Raw genomic sequence first — 18,349 nt, forward strand, 5'->3', positions numbered from 1 at the left:
CTAAATCATTCATGTGGCTTTAGATGCCATATTAAGTAGCTTGTGAGGACAAGGGAGGTTGTGGGGTAAAGGAGAAGTCAGTTAGGGTATTTACTGGGGGAAATATAGGAACTTCTGAAATAAGGGGATTGTCTTCCTAGAAAATACCCTTTTAGAAATAAATTGTGATAGACATCAAAAGGAGCTTCTACTAAGCCTTCAGAGCCCTTCCCTGAATTTAAACTCTTGCCAAAGACATGTTTTGGGGTGGCTGATTTTTGCTCCCTACAATCCTCCCTTTAGAACTTTTCAAGAAGTCTCAAAACTCACAAGGTGCGTTCTTCAATTATTTCATAGAACCAGTCTCTTAGTGCTAAATATAGGTCATGCAATTAAATAGTTGTGTCTAATTTCTGGAGGTCATCTAGTAGGTGGATCCAAATGTAAGCTTATATTGTTTAAGCAATTTCTATGGAAACAGAAGAAAAATAGTGTAACAATTGAAGCAAACCATAAGTCCAGTCAGGAGTACTGAGGGAAGCCAATTGAGAAGATATCTAGATATCTGGGGTCAAATTATCTCAGATGAGGTGAGGGCAGACAGACATTGGTTTCCTTGTTTGCAATTTGATGTCATGAAGTATTTGGGAAAATAGCAATAGCCATGTTTAGGCACAGTCATCATAGTAATCTCTCTGAAGCTGACAGAGTTCTCCACTTTCAAAAGACAGTTTTAATTTTCAATCAATCCAAAGTTAAAAGATTGGGTGAAAAGCTGGAAATATTAGTTTAGAAAGTCATAGGAAGTTACTAGAAAAATTCAGAATCCAGTCATTTCACAGTTGAAAGAACAAGAAGCTAGGATATGAAGGGGGCATTTCCATTTACTCAAAACTCAAGATTGAAAAAAAAATGCATGAGGAAAAACCAGTATGACCTATAACCTAAAATTCCTACCCATTAAATAGCTCAGAATAGCATCTTAAGGCAGAGGAGATCTTTACTCAGACCTTGAGTTGGAAACATGTTACAAAACAGCATATTACATATAATATAAACACAACACAGCCAAATCTCACTTCTCCAGAAAGCAAGTTACTGTGAAAAATAAATATCAGTGGATTAGCCAACATTGATGACAAATTTCTTAAAACCAAAAAGGTCATCCCCCAAAGCTATCTTTACCAATATATAATTCTCTTTTCATAAAGGTTTGGGACAGAAAAGTTTTGCATTATTCAACTGAGACGAGGGAATGAAGTTTAAAAAGAAAAATGTTTTTCTTACTCATCTTTAAATTTAGAGAAAAAGATTTCCCTCCACTAGGTTTCCATTAGGTTTATGCAGGGGGAAAGGTCAGTAGTCTGAAGTGCTAAAATCTTTACCTTGCTTGCTGGCATAGTCAGAAGTCTGAGTTCTCCTCCTCCTGTAGCCATTTTGGGGACATAAGCAGCTCCAATAATCTGTTAGATCTTCTTGCTGGCTTGCCAAATTGTAGGTACACAAAGGAAATCACCCCACATATCCTCTGTGTTCTTCCAGGCTGGCAAATAATAAAAAAAAAAAATCAGTTAGATTGAGCAGAGAAAAAAGGCATAGAGATGATTAATAATAATTATATCTCCTGTATACATGGGAGAGAGCCAGGAAGACTAAAAATCTTGATCTGACTGAGATTGATAATTTCCCAAAGACCCCGTGGGGAAATCGCAAGAGATTTGTTCTTTCACCTTATAAAGAAGAAATGTTAAAAATAATTTGGTTTATTTGATATGCTAAACTGTCAGGGAAATATTGTCAAAGAGTAAGCATGCTTAACCTTCCCTGGTTTACATTTGTGTGAATAATTTTATTAGTATAGATATTTGAGAAATTATATTAATAGAAGCTTGAAAGTACCCTTATTGTTCATGATATGCCTATGTATGTTATCAGTCTTAATTCTAGTTCCTTAAACATTGTATGTCATGGAAATAATCAAATTCCCTCACCAATTGTATCATTTTTATAATGAACTCTCTTCAGATCATTATCCGTGGCCAATATCCATAGTTGTTTTACTCTGATTCTTTTCTGAAAGCTCCTGCCATCAGTTAAAGGCAAGATTGCTTCATTTTTAATGTGATTATCTCAGAGACCCATGGGAAGGAGTAGAATAGGTACAGGCTTCTAGAGGCATTGTTGCTTAAATAACTGAGACCACACCTCTTGGGCTGAGTACAGAAACCCAGAACTAATGGAGAGCTAATGGATTCATAAAACTGCTAACCAAAGTTTCAGTAGAACAAGAATCAATTACACTGAACAAAAATACTATAAAAAGTATTTAGTAGAACAGCATATAGAACCCATAGCAAGATTTCAGTAAATAAGTTTACTTAATATAGCTGTTGGTTAGACAGACTAAGAAATGTGGGTTTTTTGGTTCCTTGTTGTTTTAATAAATGATTCTGCGTAAAAAAAAAAAAATCTGTTTTATGAAACTGAATGACCTAATGTAGAATAATTATGATCTTTGTGGCTATTGTTTTGGAACATGCTGATTCTTTGATGTTTTATTTAAGGAACTCTCTTTTTTCTTTAAAATATAGCACATTAAAAATTATAGTATCTGGTAAAGGTAATTTCCTTCCCTCCCTCCTAACCTCCCTCCCTTCATTCCTTTTTCTCTCCCTTCTTCCTTTCTTCCTTCTTCACCGCTATCCCTGATTTCCCATAGCACTTTCTCCTTCCCCTCCCTTTCCTCTTAACCTTAGAAGCCTCGCTTCATTTATAAGTGCTTGTAGTTTTTAATCAGTATTTTGGTTTATTATATTGTCCTCTATATAAACACCTAATGTTGGTATTTTTTATTCTGACTTGCTTTACTATATATAATTCCCATGATCTCATTCAATTTTTGCAGTAAATGGCACTATTTCATCTTTTCTTATGGCTGAACAATTTTTCATTGTATGGATACACTACATCTTGATTCAATCCTCTATCAGTGGACAAGTGAGCTGTCTCCATGTTGGAACTATTGTATCGATAAATAGTGCTGTATAAACATACCATAGCATATAATTTCTTGAGTTGATAGTTCATTTTCTTTTTTTTAAAAAATATTTATTTATTTATTTATGGAAGCACTGGGTACAGTCAGAAGTGCGGGAGGGTGAGAGAATTCACCAGAGCCAGAGTGGGGAGCAGAACAGGCAGACTGATGAAATGCACTGCTGAGGGGAGCAGTGGGAGCAGCTGGAGAGGTCTGCACACCATGTGGGACCCTTGCCAGCGGCGGGGCATCGAATGGGCGCTGCAGAGGTTGCAGGCAGCTTCGCAGCCCAGTGTTCAACCGCTGCACCACCAAGGGAAGCCCGATAGTTTATTTTCTTCAGCTAGATTGCTTAAAGTGGAATTGCTGTATCATACTTTATCTTCATTTAAATTAAGTCCAGTTTGCTCTCTAAAATGTTGGCACCAGCTTACATTCTTTCTTATAGGTGTGAGGTGGCATCTCAGTGTGGTTTTGACCTGCATCTTCCTTTATAATTTCCCTCTATAATTCATGACAATTTAGCAGGCTATACTTTATAAGAAGAAATTAAACATTTTTTTTTTCATTTCTCCCCTCATCATCCTTCTGGAATTCAGAAATTGTATTGAGCATACTTATTTTTAAGCAATAAAATTATTTACATATGTTCATTAAGAATCTGTATTCCTTGTAACAGCATAGTTGGAAAAATGATTATATCCAGGATTTTGAGTGGGACATCATATATGGGAATTATGCATAATATCACATAAAATCAGACAGTTTTACAGAACTAAAGATGATTTTATGGGGCCCATAATTACAAAGCCATCTTGGAAAAATTATTAGTCTGATAATCTGTTTACAGGGTTCCAAGCTTACAGATAAATAAGAAAAGTCATTTACTGGCAAGCCTATGAACTTTAGGGTATTAATATTTTGGAAATCTTTAGAATTGCAGCTCACCTTAACCTATAGATAAAACAGATTATATTGGATGGTGAGTTCTTGGTAGAGCTTCTTGGCCTAAGAGGCTTTTAAAATCTTCAGATTCTTTTTTTTTTTTTTAAAGATTTATTTATTTACTTATACAAGCACTGGGTACAGTCAGAAGTGCGGAAGGGTGAGAGAATTCACCAGAGACAGAGCAGAACAGGCAGAGAGATGAAGTACACTGCTGAGGGGAGCAGCGGGTGGCAGCAGAGTTCTGTGCGCCATGTGGGACCCTCGCCCAGCGACGGACCAGGGATCGAACTGGCACTGCAGAGGCTGCGGGCAGCTTCACAACCCAATGCTCAACCGCTGCGCCACTGGGGAGGCCCTAAATCTTCAGATTCTTTATGACAAATTCCAGCAAATCAACCGCAAAAGACTTACTACTGAGATCGATTACTACTCTTATAATACTAGTAAATAATCCTGACAAATCTAATGACACCAACATTATTTTGTAAACAAGAAAAAGAAAGGGTGGGGCTAACTGTAGAGAGAAATTTTATGTTTCAATTGAAAACTGTAGTGTACCATTGTGGCTTATTAAATTCTAGTCCTGTTCACTGTCTTACACGTTTTGTCATTTCTTCTGGTTTCCTCCAATATATAGCTATAATTCTCCAAAATAATGTTTTCCAATTTTCTTTCCTCCTTCTAATTTAACATCACTGAAAACAAAAAACTAGCCCTTTTCCTAATGCCCTGCAAGCTGAAACTGGATTACCTGATATAATCTCAAAGAAGTCACCACAACAGATCATGTATGGGCAACCTTTGTGCCTTCCTGTGTGGACCATTCAGCAAGTTCACTGGAACACCTGATGACATCATCAAGGTCATGCAAATTAATAAAGATGCTTTGAGCTCACTATTTTAAAACTTCTCAACTATCTTCTTTTTGGACTCAGAAACTGGGTTTACAGTGAGCTCAAACCATTAATCTTTTTTCTTTTTCTTTTCATAGAAGTTTCCCTCATTAAATCCAGACGGCTTGAATCACTTAACAAATATTCTGTACTTCCAAGTCTCAATTGATGGTTCAGCTGGCCTTTAACGAACAAAAACAACCTAATGAGAAATGGACTCATGTTCAAAGGAAAGAAGAATGATTCTACTTTCCTTGAATAAGAGAAGGGACTGACAAAGACTCCTTAACTAAATTTTAGTCATGTTCTTCTAAATTATTTTCTTAATTAGGCTCTGTGCTTTCTGTACCTGCATAGTGAAGTTTTAATTAGAATCCTATTAAGTCAGTTTTAAAGAGACTGCCCTGTCCTTGATATCTGATCGAATTCTGCAAACCATGTGCTATCTGATCACTCTGACCTAACTTATGCAAGAATAGTATATTTAACCAAAAATCTTCCGTTACCCACAGTGTTTCCACAGTCATTTTATATCCACCAATACCCACTCTCCTCTTGACTATAAATCCAAACTGTCCTTGCTGTATTGGAACTTGACCCCAGTTTCATGCTGAGGTTTCTTGTCCCTTATTCCAGTAGTTCCTGCATAAAAACTGTTTTATTAGTTTAACTCCTGCCTAACACTGTTTTTTTTCCTTGACAATATTCGTATTGTATGACCTTGAAAAATGATATAATTTGTGCACACTGGTAGATATTTCAACTTGAAGTTGGATAAAGTCAGTTATGCATAAAATATGAACCAGTGCTGTATACACATGTAGAGTGTCCTTAAGGGATCAATGTCAACTTTCTGTCCCAGTTATTACTGAAAACTCAGGATTTGGGAAAAGATACACAGAGATCAGGGCTGATAGAACACAGTTGTGTGAAAAGAAAGGAAGTATATTGTTATTCATACCAAAGAAGTGACCGCTAACAGTAACTTTGTTATATTTATAGTTGGTTGTTAAAATATATGCCTTTGTCGTTCAGTATTTGTGTGGAACTTTGTCATCACCTTTTCAGCACTTAGAGCAGCTGAGGATTTTTGTTTTTTATTCATTTATTTTTTTGAAAATTCAGTATACCATTGTTTTATATCCTTGCTAATTTTTTGATAATATAGGATTTCTTATTGCTACATATGTTTATAAGTCAGTATCTTTTAAGTGCAATATTACATGCATATGCAGTATCACATGCGTAATACTTCGTGAGAAAATGAAGACATACTTTTTAGAGCTTATTGAAACTAGAGGAAGGCTTAGGAATCTATTTACTCAGTCTTCTGACCTGAAATTATCAACCATTTTGCTTTCATTTGTGAAATAGTTATCAATTTACTGTCTCATGGATTTGTGAAACAAAACCACCAAATGTTTATTGTCATCCAATACTCTTTATTTGGGAATCATGATATTCTAATTTGGTGAAAGCAGTGAGAATAGAAACTGATGTGCCTGTGGAATGCATAGTTTTCTGACTGGAGGTCTTTTTCACGGGGCCAGGCATTGACAGCTTGGTGAAACACAAACAAAATTTGATGTTTTTCACTGATAAGGATTAATAATCATATTAAATATATTGATACTTTATTTGTAATAATTGCATATTTTGAAAATATTTCTAACTATTATGGTCCATGTATTCTGAGTATGCATAATGAAACAATGTTACCTTTTTTTTTAAAAAAAGGTGGTTTTTGTTGAGAGTTTACTTTGTGGCAAACATTATTCTAAGCATTATAACTCATTTTAACTGTGAAGGAGTCAGTAATTTACACACAGGCATTAAAAGAATAAATAATTTATTCAAGGTTACCTATTTGTTAATTGTCAGAGACAGTATTTGAACAGAATTGATCTGGTAGTAAAATCTGTGCTCTTAGCTTTATCTGACAGGGGAAAACAGTACTCTAGAAGTCCCTGAAATGATAAACTCTATCATGAATATTTAAAATTTTGAGGTCTTTGAAAGTCTTTCTCTACTCTTCGATTTCCCCACATTTTTCCTTCTTTCCTTCTTTTTCTTCTTCTGCTGCTGCTACTATTACTGCACTACTACCTATCACTACCAGCTTTATCACCACCAGCAGCGGCACCACCATGCTACCACCAATGAATATATTTAGTAGAATCCTCAGGTAGAGAAGTCCTTGCAAAGAAGAGGATGCGTTAGATGCTTTCCTCAAATCATGCTTTTCCACAGATCTTTCCTTAGTATTGGCTAATTTGTTCTTTGGCTATTGGGATCCAAAGACAATGTAAGTGATTTATAACCTGTAGCTTCTAATCCTCCAGAAACACCTGAAGTGCAAACTCATTTAAGAGTGTCTTAGTGAATAAATAGCATTATTCCTCCCCAAAAGTCCACATAGATCATAAATGATTTAAGTTTAAAAAAATCATAAATCAGCTTTTCTGTAGATATATTAAAAAGCCTATTTTTTGCATAGCAACTTAATATATTTTAAAATGTTGATTTCATATAACATTTTATAATATGTCAACATTGCTGTTGTTAAAAATAATTGAAATTCAAATTTATAGTATTGTTCTAAATGTATAGATCAGGTTGTATATATGAATACATATATATGCACACATAATTATAAATATTTTAGGTTTTAGAACAATGTTTTTGCTTTTTAAAAAAATACTAGTTTACTGTTTTGTTTTTTGCAGGTTAGAGCTATTTCTCTTTTAAGTCTACCAGCGCCCTCTAGAATGAAAGGTTTATACAATTTGATAAGAAAGGAGCATTTTCACATATTCAAATAAATATTTTTGATCCTTTCTAGCCTGTCAGTTTGTTACTTAGAAGTGTACCTAAGTATTTTTGCCTGAGTAAATATTATTTTCAAGGAACAAAGTGAAATAAAATGAATAAGTTTCATTGTGAAAATTTATTTTACTTTAGTAGTTGTATATCTTTTTATTATGTCCTTGTGGAACTAATGAGACATACTTTTATTGTAAATTTAATATTTTTATAATAATATTAATAATATATGTTGAATTTCTCATTGCCCAATAATACTTACACTTTTGAATGCCATTATATATGTGACACTGCATTTGTATTGAGGGATTTGCACTAGACTAAGCTATATCCTGGTACTTAACACACTTATTTAAAGTTGCCTAATGTATCAGAGTGTGACCCATTTCAGTGAATTAAGAATATTGCAATTAAAGTATATTCCATTTTATTACAGAAGAAAATTCTCAGGAAACAGCACAGGTGAAGAAAAGTTTGAGTGAAAAAGTTTCTCTCTATAGAGGTGACATCACACTGCTAGAAGTAGATGCTATAGTCAATGCGGGTGAGTACTTGATTTTTTGGTCATGTATATGTTACACAAAGTACTTATTGTTTAATATTTTTTTCCAAACAGGACTCAAGATATTTTAGAAAAATATTTCCTGCTATAAAGATATTTTTATATATTTTCCTTTGTTAAAAACATTGAGGATCTATTTTATGTATTTGCTGCAATTAATGTGCTAACTGTACATGCTAAATTGAGACGAGGCTGTTGGATTAATGGAGATGTGATAGAGAGTTGTGAAAGTTCTTTGGAAAGAGCTTGAGTAGTTGCATTATTGTTGGTTTCATGCTCAAGTTAATAATCAGCCAATATCAACAAGTTTATCAAGCTCTTTCCTTCTTCTGAGTGATTGAACTAATTCAGACAAAAGAAAAATATAAAGAAATTATTCCTTTCTGTCCTCTTTCTAATCTTCATTTGTTGAGTCTCAACTTGTCATGTTTGTTATGAAATGCTTTCTTTTCATTCTTTTCATATTTGAACATTTGGAAAAATATGATAACTTATTTATATTGGGCTATATCTCTAAAATATTTTATTATGTTGCTGTCTATCAGAAATACATAATAGTTGTGATTCTATGAAAATAAATGTCAATATTTTATTTATATATTTGTTTTAATTTGTGTGTTGTAAAGTTAAGCTTTTTTATTTCACATCAAAATGTGAAATATAAAAATATTAACTTAGAAAATGTGAGGTTTTATTTAAAAAGATTAAAATAAAAGGAAGAGGACTGTTGCAATAGGAGAAGGTAGACTATTAATTAGAAAAAGCCATTTCTACTATCAGATCTCTTAAGTGTTTCAATGATCAACCAGAAAAGGGCTTTTCCTTTGTAGGTAGGAGTATATGATCCAGAAAGAATTGTGCATGGGGGAATAATGGGATGAATGAGTGGCATGCTGTACCAGTTTATTATGGAAATCTTTCCCCTGACATTAGCTGATTCTTGGTAGGAGTAATTAAGAAGGGGTTGTTCTACTTCCTTTGCTCAAGAATGGTAAAGTTCAGGATGCCAAAAGAAGGAGGAAAGCTTAAAGTTTTCTCAAGTCCAGTAAACAGGTACTGAACAAACAGAATTATCAGTAGGGTCAAACAGTTAAGCTATTAACTTATGAGACAAAGAATGGAAATTTGCAAGGTCTATGTCCTGACTTTGTCATAGGTTAATAGGTATCATTCATAAGTTTTATCTAAGTCATATGAGAAAGATTGGTTCTTTGCAGTATGCTGCTTCCTAGAACATAAAGGGTGTGTGTGTTTGGGAGGGGGAGTAATTTCTTGAATGTCTCTGCTTTTTGGAGTGCAGAATGTAGGTACAGTTCAACATTGTCTCAGGGTTTTCCCTGATGATAAATAAATTTCTATTGCATAGTAGGACACACTTGATAGATGAACAGAAGGGTCTCAAGGAGAACTGTGACACTGTTTAGGAGATAGCATTGTTGTTGCAACCTAACAGGAAGTCTAGAAGTCTAGCCAACTTGTTCTCTCAGAATCGACTATGAGTTCCTTTGTATTCTGTTTTGCATTAATTGGGTTTTTTTTTCCTTCTTTTGATACTGCTGTACTTCCTTTTTCCTATGTAATAACTCCACTCATAGCTTTCTGTTATGCAGTTTGTTTACCTGATATGTAAGGAGAGAAACAGGTACTACCTTTCTGGTAACAAAGAGAACATGGCAGGAAATTTCAGAGCTGCTTTCAGTGATGGGGAATGAGTAGTGCCCCCAGTCAAGGTACCAAAGCAACCCAGTCATCACTTTCTATAGAACTTCCATAGTTCTCTTTATGTATCCTTACTAGTACATTGGAGCACTTGGTCTTAGTTGCATTAAGGAAATGATTTGATATTTTAAATTTCTTCCTAATAATGTACTTTTCAAAATACCTTGTATTTCTTTAAATATGACCTAGTATTTACATAGGTAAATCAGGTAGTGGGACACTATATGGTACAAAAAATTTTATATTATGGAAATTTTCACTTGCATAAAATCAGTGTTTTTTATGTATTATTGTGAATATATATATATATATATATATATATATATATATATATATACTTCTGTTGGGTCTATATCTGAGAGTGGAATTGCTATGTCATAGAATATATATATATATAAATGAGCTTTAATAGATAACTGCCATGTGGTTTTCAAAGTGGATGCATTACACTATACTTCCAATAGCATTGCTCTATATCTATGCCAATATTTGATATTTTCTATATTGTTTTAAAAATACTATATGATAAAGGTCAAGGAAAAATATTTTAATAAATATGAATGATATAATTTGATAAATCAAATTTTGCAGCATTTTGTAGGTTATAATTCATCTTAAGAGTTGTGTAATAAAAAATATTAAGGTAAAAAATATAAATATTATTTTCCTGTGGCTGAGAATTAGAAACTGGGGTTGCTCTGTATAGTTTCTTATTGGGTTCATAAAAACCTAAGTATAATAAATTATTACCCATAGATAGCAGCACATAGGAACAAATAAACTATCATACTATAAAAGTTGCTATTATGACTGTTAGCACAACTGCTACTTCATTCTTATTTTGGGAAGACCAAAACAGTTTTAGAAATGATACTTTCCCTTTTTTAATTCTCAAACTATACTGGAAAATAAAAGGCAATTTCAGGAAAAATAAAAAAAAAAACCTCTCAAAACCTATTTCTGCCATAAGTTCTATTTATATGAGGTATCACACAACATCTGTCATTTTGCTGAACATAGATATAAAAAATCCTGCAAAGTAGTCTTAGAACCACATTAAAATAGGGCTAAATTAATGGTTTGCTTTTCGATCATTGCTATGCCTTATCAGTAAGTTCCATTTAATGTCTTATAGTACTGATAAATTAAAAATGTTTTTCTGAATATGTCATTAATGACTTTATTGAGAAAATTGGTAAATACAAAGAAGTTTAAAGACATAAAATATGTCAAATTTTAATCCAGAAATGTTAACTATTAATACTATTTTGTATCTTATGGCATTTAAAACGTATGCATATTTGTTATTTACTTGGCAAAAATATTATGATGCTTTATTGCAACCTTCTTTTCCCCCAGTTATATGGATCACATTTTCATATTCTTAAATGTTAAGAACATGATTTTAAATGGTAATCATTCCATTTTTTATTTCTGAAAATAAAGCTACAGCAAATGTTCCTCATACCAAAATCTTTATAAGCACCTCTGACTATTTCTTCAAAATATATTACTCACAAAGAATCAATAAGTAAAAGGCTATCAAATTTTTTAAAAAATGCTTTTTGTATCCATTGCTTCTTAGAATGTCATAATATACTTTCTCAAAGGTAATATGTAAGTTCAAATTCTTATAAATACTAGATTACATAATTACAAATCTATCAATTTAATAATGATTAATGCTATTTAATTATTATATTGAGATTTTTAAAAGAAGTTATTGAGCATTTAACATGGCTATTTTTTGGTTTGTTTGCTTCATGTTATTTTCTTTTTTTTTTTTAAGATTTATTTACTTATGCATACAAGAGCTGGGGTACAGGCAGGAGATGTGGTGGGTGAGAGGATCCACCAGAGACAGAGTGGGGAAACAGAACAGGCAGGCAGACTGAAATACATTGCTGAAGGGAGCAGCGGGTGAGCCAGGAGGGGTCTGCCTTGCCATGTAGATTTCTCCCTGGCAGGCTGGGGATGGAACTTGTGCTGTAGAGGCTGTAGATTGCTCCACAGTGCAGTGCTAAACCCCTTGCACCACCAGCAAGGCCCCAATGGTAGGCTTTCTACTGGAGATTTTTTCCCTTTAACTGGGAGAAAATTTATATAAGCAAAAGTAAACCTCTGTTATACATGTTGTTAATATTTCTTTCCAATATGACATTTTATTTCAAAATACCTTTATGGTATGAGCTTCTCTTCAAGCATTCAGAATGTTTATATTTTCAAACTCTTCAGTTTTTGAATTTTGTTCTCCCCACGCTTTGTATTAGTTGAATTGTATCTATTTATTTATAATTGAGATATAATTGACATTTAACATTAAACTGGTTTTAGGTGTACAATATAGTGATTTAATATTTATTTATTTAAAAAATAATCTCCACAGTGTCTGATTGAAAGCCATCCATAGTTAAAAGTTTATTTCTCCCCTGTGATAGGAAATTTTAAGAGTTATTCTCTTAGCAACCTTCAAGTATACAATACAGTATTGTTATTATTGTTATTATTTGGAGAAAGGCTTGGTTAGAATTTTTTTGTTATAATACTTACTGGGAACAAATATACCTATTTTCAAATTATATTATCTTATTGAGGTAGCAAGGATATATAATAGAACACTGTATATAATTTAGAACTATTGGTTCACTCCTCTTCAAATGTTTATCATCACACTGTACCCACCACCAATGCCATAGTCCATTGGGCCACCTACATTCTTTGCTCCCTGCTGTTAACCTCCCCATCTAGTAACCTCAATTCTATAGTCAGATGTCTAGAATTTGTTTTGGTTTAGTTTTGTCTGTTGCTTTCTTTTATTTCTTTAATACTTCACATATGAGTGAATTCATCTGATATTTGTCTTTCTTCTGATTTATTTCACTTAGCATACTCCCCTTTTGTTCCATCCATATTGTCACAAATGACAAGACGCCAATTTTTTTTTTTTTAGCTGAGTAGTATTCCATTGTATATAAATACTGCATCTTCTTAATCCACTCCTATCTTTGGGCACTTAGGTAGTTTCCATAACTGGACTATTATAAATAGTGCTGCAATGAATGTAGGAGGATATACATCCCTTTGAATTAGTGTTTTTCTATTCTTCAGGTAGACACCTAGGAATGGGATGGCTAGCTTATATGGTAGGTGATAAGGTACTATGAACTATAGTCACCATGTTGTACATTCATCCTCAGGACTTATTTACTTTATAACGGAGCGTTTACCTTTTTGTCTCCCTTCTCCCAATTTGTCTATCCCACACTTCTTGCCTTTGCATCCTACCAGTCTTTTTTTCTCTATTAGTTAGTTCATTTTTTTACTATACACATTTAAGTGAGATCCATATGGTAAAGTATTTTTCTTTCTCTGTCTGATTCATTTCATTTATCATAATTCCTTCAAGGCCTCATTATGTTGTCACAAATGGCAATGATAATTGAATTTAGAACAGTCTTTCCCAACCAAAGAAACTTTTTATGGTTATTTTAAACTCCATTTAGATTAAACTCCATTTAATTTATATTAAAGTCCATTTAGAATTTTATGCTCATGAAAGGTACGAGGTAGTGATGTATAATTATAAATTATTGTGACTTTTACATGTATATTTTAAATTTAGAAGCTGTGACTCCTCCCCCAACCTCTAGCATTTGTCTACCTTTTCAAATATTTCCTAGGTATTTATTTATCTATTTATCTATCTATTTATTTATTTATTTTTTAAAGATTTATTTATTCATTTACACAAGGACAGGGGTACAGGCCAGATGTGCAGGAAGGTGAGAGGATTCACCAGAGACAGAATGGGGAACAGAACAGGCAGAATGACTGAAATACACTGCTGAGGGGAGCAGCGGGCGGGACAGGAGCGGTCTGCTGTGCCATGTGGGACCCTCGCCGGCCAGCCGGGATCAAACCAGCGCTGCAGAGGCTGCAGACAGCTTCAAAGCGCAGTGCTCAACCACCTGCGCCACCAGGGAGGCCCTTCCTAGGTATTTAATTCCACTCCTTGGTATCTATCCCACTACTCCAAGGGAATATATGTAATCCCGTGTTCATTGCAACTCTGTTTACAATAGCTACATTATAGAAACAACCTAAGTGCCCAGTGACAAATGAGTTGACTAAGAAGATGTGGCATACAATGGACTATGGTGGTAGACTATAGGTGATTTGGTGATGGGTTCCCTATGGTGGTGATACCTGATGGGGAGGATCCTATTGATAACACAAATACTAAAATATGAAAAAAATGTTTATATAACAATGGAATTCTACTCAGCTATTAAAAAAGATGGCATCTCATCATTTCTGATAACATGGCTGGAAATGAAGGGAGTGAAAAATTCAGTAAATGAAGTAAGTCTAAAGGAGAAAGGCAAAGTTCTAAAACCAAGTGTTCATTATGAATCTACTGAATTTTCAGACCTCTTAAACATTTATTAAACAATAAGCCGCTAGCTACAAACTCTTTATGGGATGATACTGTGAAGTTTCTGGGAGCATTTATTTTTAGCATAGTGACAAAGATATTCAGACATCACCTCTTATCTCTTCCTCTGCAGGTCTAGCACAGAACCCTTTCAAACTGAATAAGGTGAAGGGGGAAAAATTGCTGTATATCATTCCTTTTCCCTCCTCAGCTATATACCAAAACTTGACAAAAGTTTAAAAATCACCACTGTGGAAAAAAGTAGGTGAATTCTAAATAAGTTTGCACATGAGCATTAGATGGCCTTTGGGCCTCATGAAATGTCATTTAGCATCATTATCAAGTTCAGCTTTTCATTAGATTGAAGTATGAGCAACTTCTGACAAGTCACATGAATATAAAAATTGGACTATGGCAAAAGGTATTTGTATTTATTGCTAAGCACTAGTAGAATTAGAATCCACTAGTCAATTGGCCAACCTGCAGATTATATTTGAGTAGTCAGATGTGGATGAAGGATAGAGAAGAACTATTTGGCTACACTTTAAGTGCAAGCTTACAACTGTAAGATTCTTGGTTTCTTCTATATGTCTCATTTGAGGGTAGACAAAAAACAGGGTTTCTGTGGGATAAGTGAAAAAAAAAAAAGCTCTGTATTATGTCAACATTTTTGTTATTTAGTTCTGCTTCCTAACAGATTTTTCAATATATGGCCTTTGAACTTTTACTTCTTAGTTTTTCCAATCTAAATTTTTTTTCTTAAGGAATTGTGGAATCAAAGTAAACATTAAATCTTTCAAGGAATGAGAGGATAATGCTCAAGAAAAAAAATAATTGCTAAGGGGGATATATGACTGTTGAGAAATTCTCCTCTGGGTTTTCATGTTTAATTATTATTATTATTATTTTTTTTTTACTTCTGTCTAGTTCAAAGGAATATCCTTGGAGATAGATAGTGATATAGTCCTCAAGAGATTTTGAGAAACTAAAACTTAAAAGGAAAAGTGCAGAGAGAAGTAGTAGTAAGCTGCTTGCGTGTTTGTTCTGTGTTTTTAGAGACTTTTTTCTTTGAGAATTGTTTAGTGCATTTAGGGAAATTTATATTCTTGTTTCTCATACATATTAATCAACCTGATTCTTAAAAACATTTTTAAAAATATTTTTTGGCCTGATTACAAAAGGAATGCATTGTACTATTTAAAATGGGGAAAGTGTAAAATACAAAGGAGAGCAAACATTTTCCATATTTCTAAACTTATATATTACTGTTAAAGTTCAGTGTTTATACTTAAGATTAATTTCATAGATGCATTTTGATTTTTATAAGATGGTGCTTTTGTTTTTAAATACTACGACCATTTTATGTCATTTTTAATTGATGCATGCTAGTAATACACATGAATGCTAATTTGTTTAACTTTCCCCTCATTGTTGGAAATTTAGATTGTTTCAAGTTTTTTACTGTTAAAAACAGACTGAGGAAAACATCCTAGCAGATAAATCCCTTGTGAGAATCTTTAATTATTCCCTTGGAATAAATTCCTTGAAGTGAAATTATGGGAGTATGAATGCTTTTAAACTTTTATTTTATGTAACCAAAAAACTCTATATGCAAAGGTTAAGTGAATTTCTCTCTCATGTTATAAGAGTATGTATTCCTGAAACTTCATCAATATTATGTTTTATGAATTAAAAAATAAAGGCTTACCTTTGAATTATACATCATTGTTTTAATTTCATATTTTTGAAAACAGGGGACATAGTTTTTGTTGCTACCTTTTGGTATAGAAAGCAGGACTTGGTGTATAAAATTTTACTAGCACCAATAAAGTACAAGTAACTTGGTGGTGGTAGTTCATAGGCATTAGATGGGGTTGGATAGGATGGAAGCTTAATAATAGTGCTGAATGTTTCTCAAATGAAAAACTCAATAGCTCAGAATTAACTCCAATGCTTTCTTCCTGAAATTCAAGATGATGGGAACAGAGGTGGGTATTGAAGTTCTTTGAAAGGAGAGAGAACTGTTTATTTCATTTTCTGAGTAGTACTTAACATCTAGCATTGCACTTGGCACTGTGAAATTCTGAGGCCTATGATTTTAGTTCTTGGAGGTCACCGAATATGCTTTCTCTGAAACTTTGAGTCTTTCCCCAAGGCAGAAAAATGTCAATGCACACTCTTAGGGTTAGACTGGCTTGAATTTCATGGGCGCCATATATTCCCTAGTATTCAGCATTTTAAAGAGAGTCTTGATATTTATTGGAATCACCCACAGCTTCAGAAGTTGGACTAGGCCCTCTCAATGCAGCTTTCCATGGGAATTGAACCAGTTGTACTGAGATTATAGATAGGGATGATTCCTTATCTCTATCTCTGGGAGTCCTCTGGGAGGACATGCAGCTGTGTTTCCTCTAGAATGAGAGGAGAAGGGAAGTGGATTCGAATCCTACTAGTGTTTAGTAATAGCTACAATTAGCTTTTGCATAGATTCTTACAATTTTGTGACCTGTCATAAGTTCATTATAACTTAAATTTAATTAAAATTATGATAAATGATATTTCATGAAGACCAGAGGCTATCTAATTCTCGTGTGCAAGCTTATTTGGTGTTCACTGACATTTTTTCTTAATTTAATTTTCAAAATTATGTAGTAAAATTGAAAAAAATTGGTGTATACTTCTATTAATTTTGACTAAAGGAAATATATATCTAGTTTGTTACCTACCCAGGTCAATTTAATTTCTAAAAGTTTGTGTTTTTTTTTTCAAATCTTTGTGACTGTTAGGGAGCTGTTCCTTGTGGGCTCAAAAAATATCTAGTTGATATTTAGTCTCTTCTATTGACTGAATAAATATCATCATTTGGCTATTAGTTTCCTTATTTTTCATTCCATCAAGACCTTGGTTTCTGTGTGTAGGGAAACATAATAGTGACAATGATTTCTCAATACTAATCATGAAATTCCATAAATAATAGTGACTAGAGAGTATACATCCTTATGTTTTCATGTAATATATATCATTAAGCTTTAGGGTTTTGAGGAACATACTGATTTTTATTAAGTTTGTATTTTGGTGAATAGTCACTTTATAAAATGAAGCCTATGTTCTTTATTTTATTTATTTATTTTTTAAATAGGCCCTACTTTTTTTTTTTTTTTAAAGATTTATTTATTTATTTATTTATACAAAGCACTGGGTACAGTCAGAAGCGCAGGAGTGTGAGAGAATTCACCAGAGCCAGAGCAGGGAACAGAACAGACAGACTGATGAAATACACTGCTGAGGGGAGCAGGGGGAACTGCAGGAAAGGTCTGTCACACCATGTGGGACCCTCACTGGTGGCTGAGGATTGAACTGGTGCTGCAGAGGCTGAAGGTGGCTTCACAGGCCAGCGCTCAACCGCTGCACCACCAGGGGAGGCCTGAAGTCTATGTTCTTTAAAGAAAAGAATCAGTGATTGATACTGTAGTAAAAATATTCTTATTTGTAGCTCAAATTTGGTGTTTTTTTTTTTTTTGATTGACCAATGGTTTATTAAACTTTGTGTTATGTAAAAGGATATTTGGGTCATTTTGACAGGAAAGATTGGGAATTATTTTGCAATATTCTTGTCTGACTTAACTTTCTCGTTATAGAATCAACCAATGTTTTCTTTAGAATAGGGTTAGAAATATTTTATTTTGACATACTACAAGTGCAGACACAACAGATTTCGTCTTACTCTTTTGAATTTTGTAATGTTTGAAGAAGCAGATTTATTACTTGAGATTTCTGCAGTTTCTATTGACTTGGAGGTACAATCTGATTTTTGGTTAAGTTTTGATTTTATGATACATCACATCTCTGTTGTGTCCAAAATTAAACTTCAGGGTAGAGGTATATTTTTCCACACTGGGATTGTGAACAGAATAAATTACCAGCAAATTATGTCTAAATGAATGTGTAAGTAT

At 33.4% G+C, this 18,349-nt stretch overlaps 1 protein-coding gene across 4 annotated transcripts in view; it reads left to right on the forward strand.

Moving 5' to 3' along the window:
• MACROD2 (mono-ADP ribosylhydrolase 2) overlaps positions 1–18,349 on the forward strand; it is a gene marked incomplete at both ends in the record, with an annotated part of 1,814,301 nt that overhangs the window by 51,694 nt on the left and 1,744,258 nt on the right. For all 4 annotated transcript variants that reach the window (XM_084247233.1, XM_084247234.1, XM_084247235.1 and 1 more), the window contains one exon: positions 8,117–8,224. In XM_084247233.1, the coding sequence (XP_084103359.1) occupies positions 8,117–8,224 (108 nt within the window). The remainder of the gene's footprint in view (positions 1–8,116; positions 8,225–18,349) is intronic.

This window comes from Talpa europaea (genome assembly GCF_964194135.1).
Source record: "Talpa europaea genome assembly, chromosome: 11".
NCBI classification, from domain to species: Eukaryota; Metazoa; Chordata; class Mammalia; order Eulipotyphla; family Talpidae; genus Talpa; species Talpa europaea.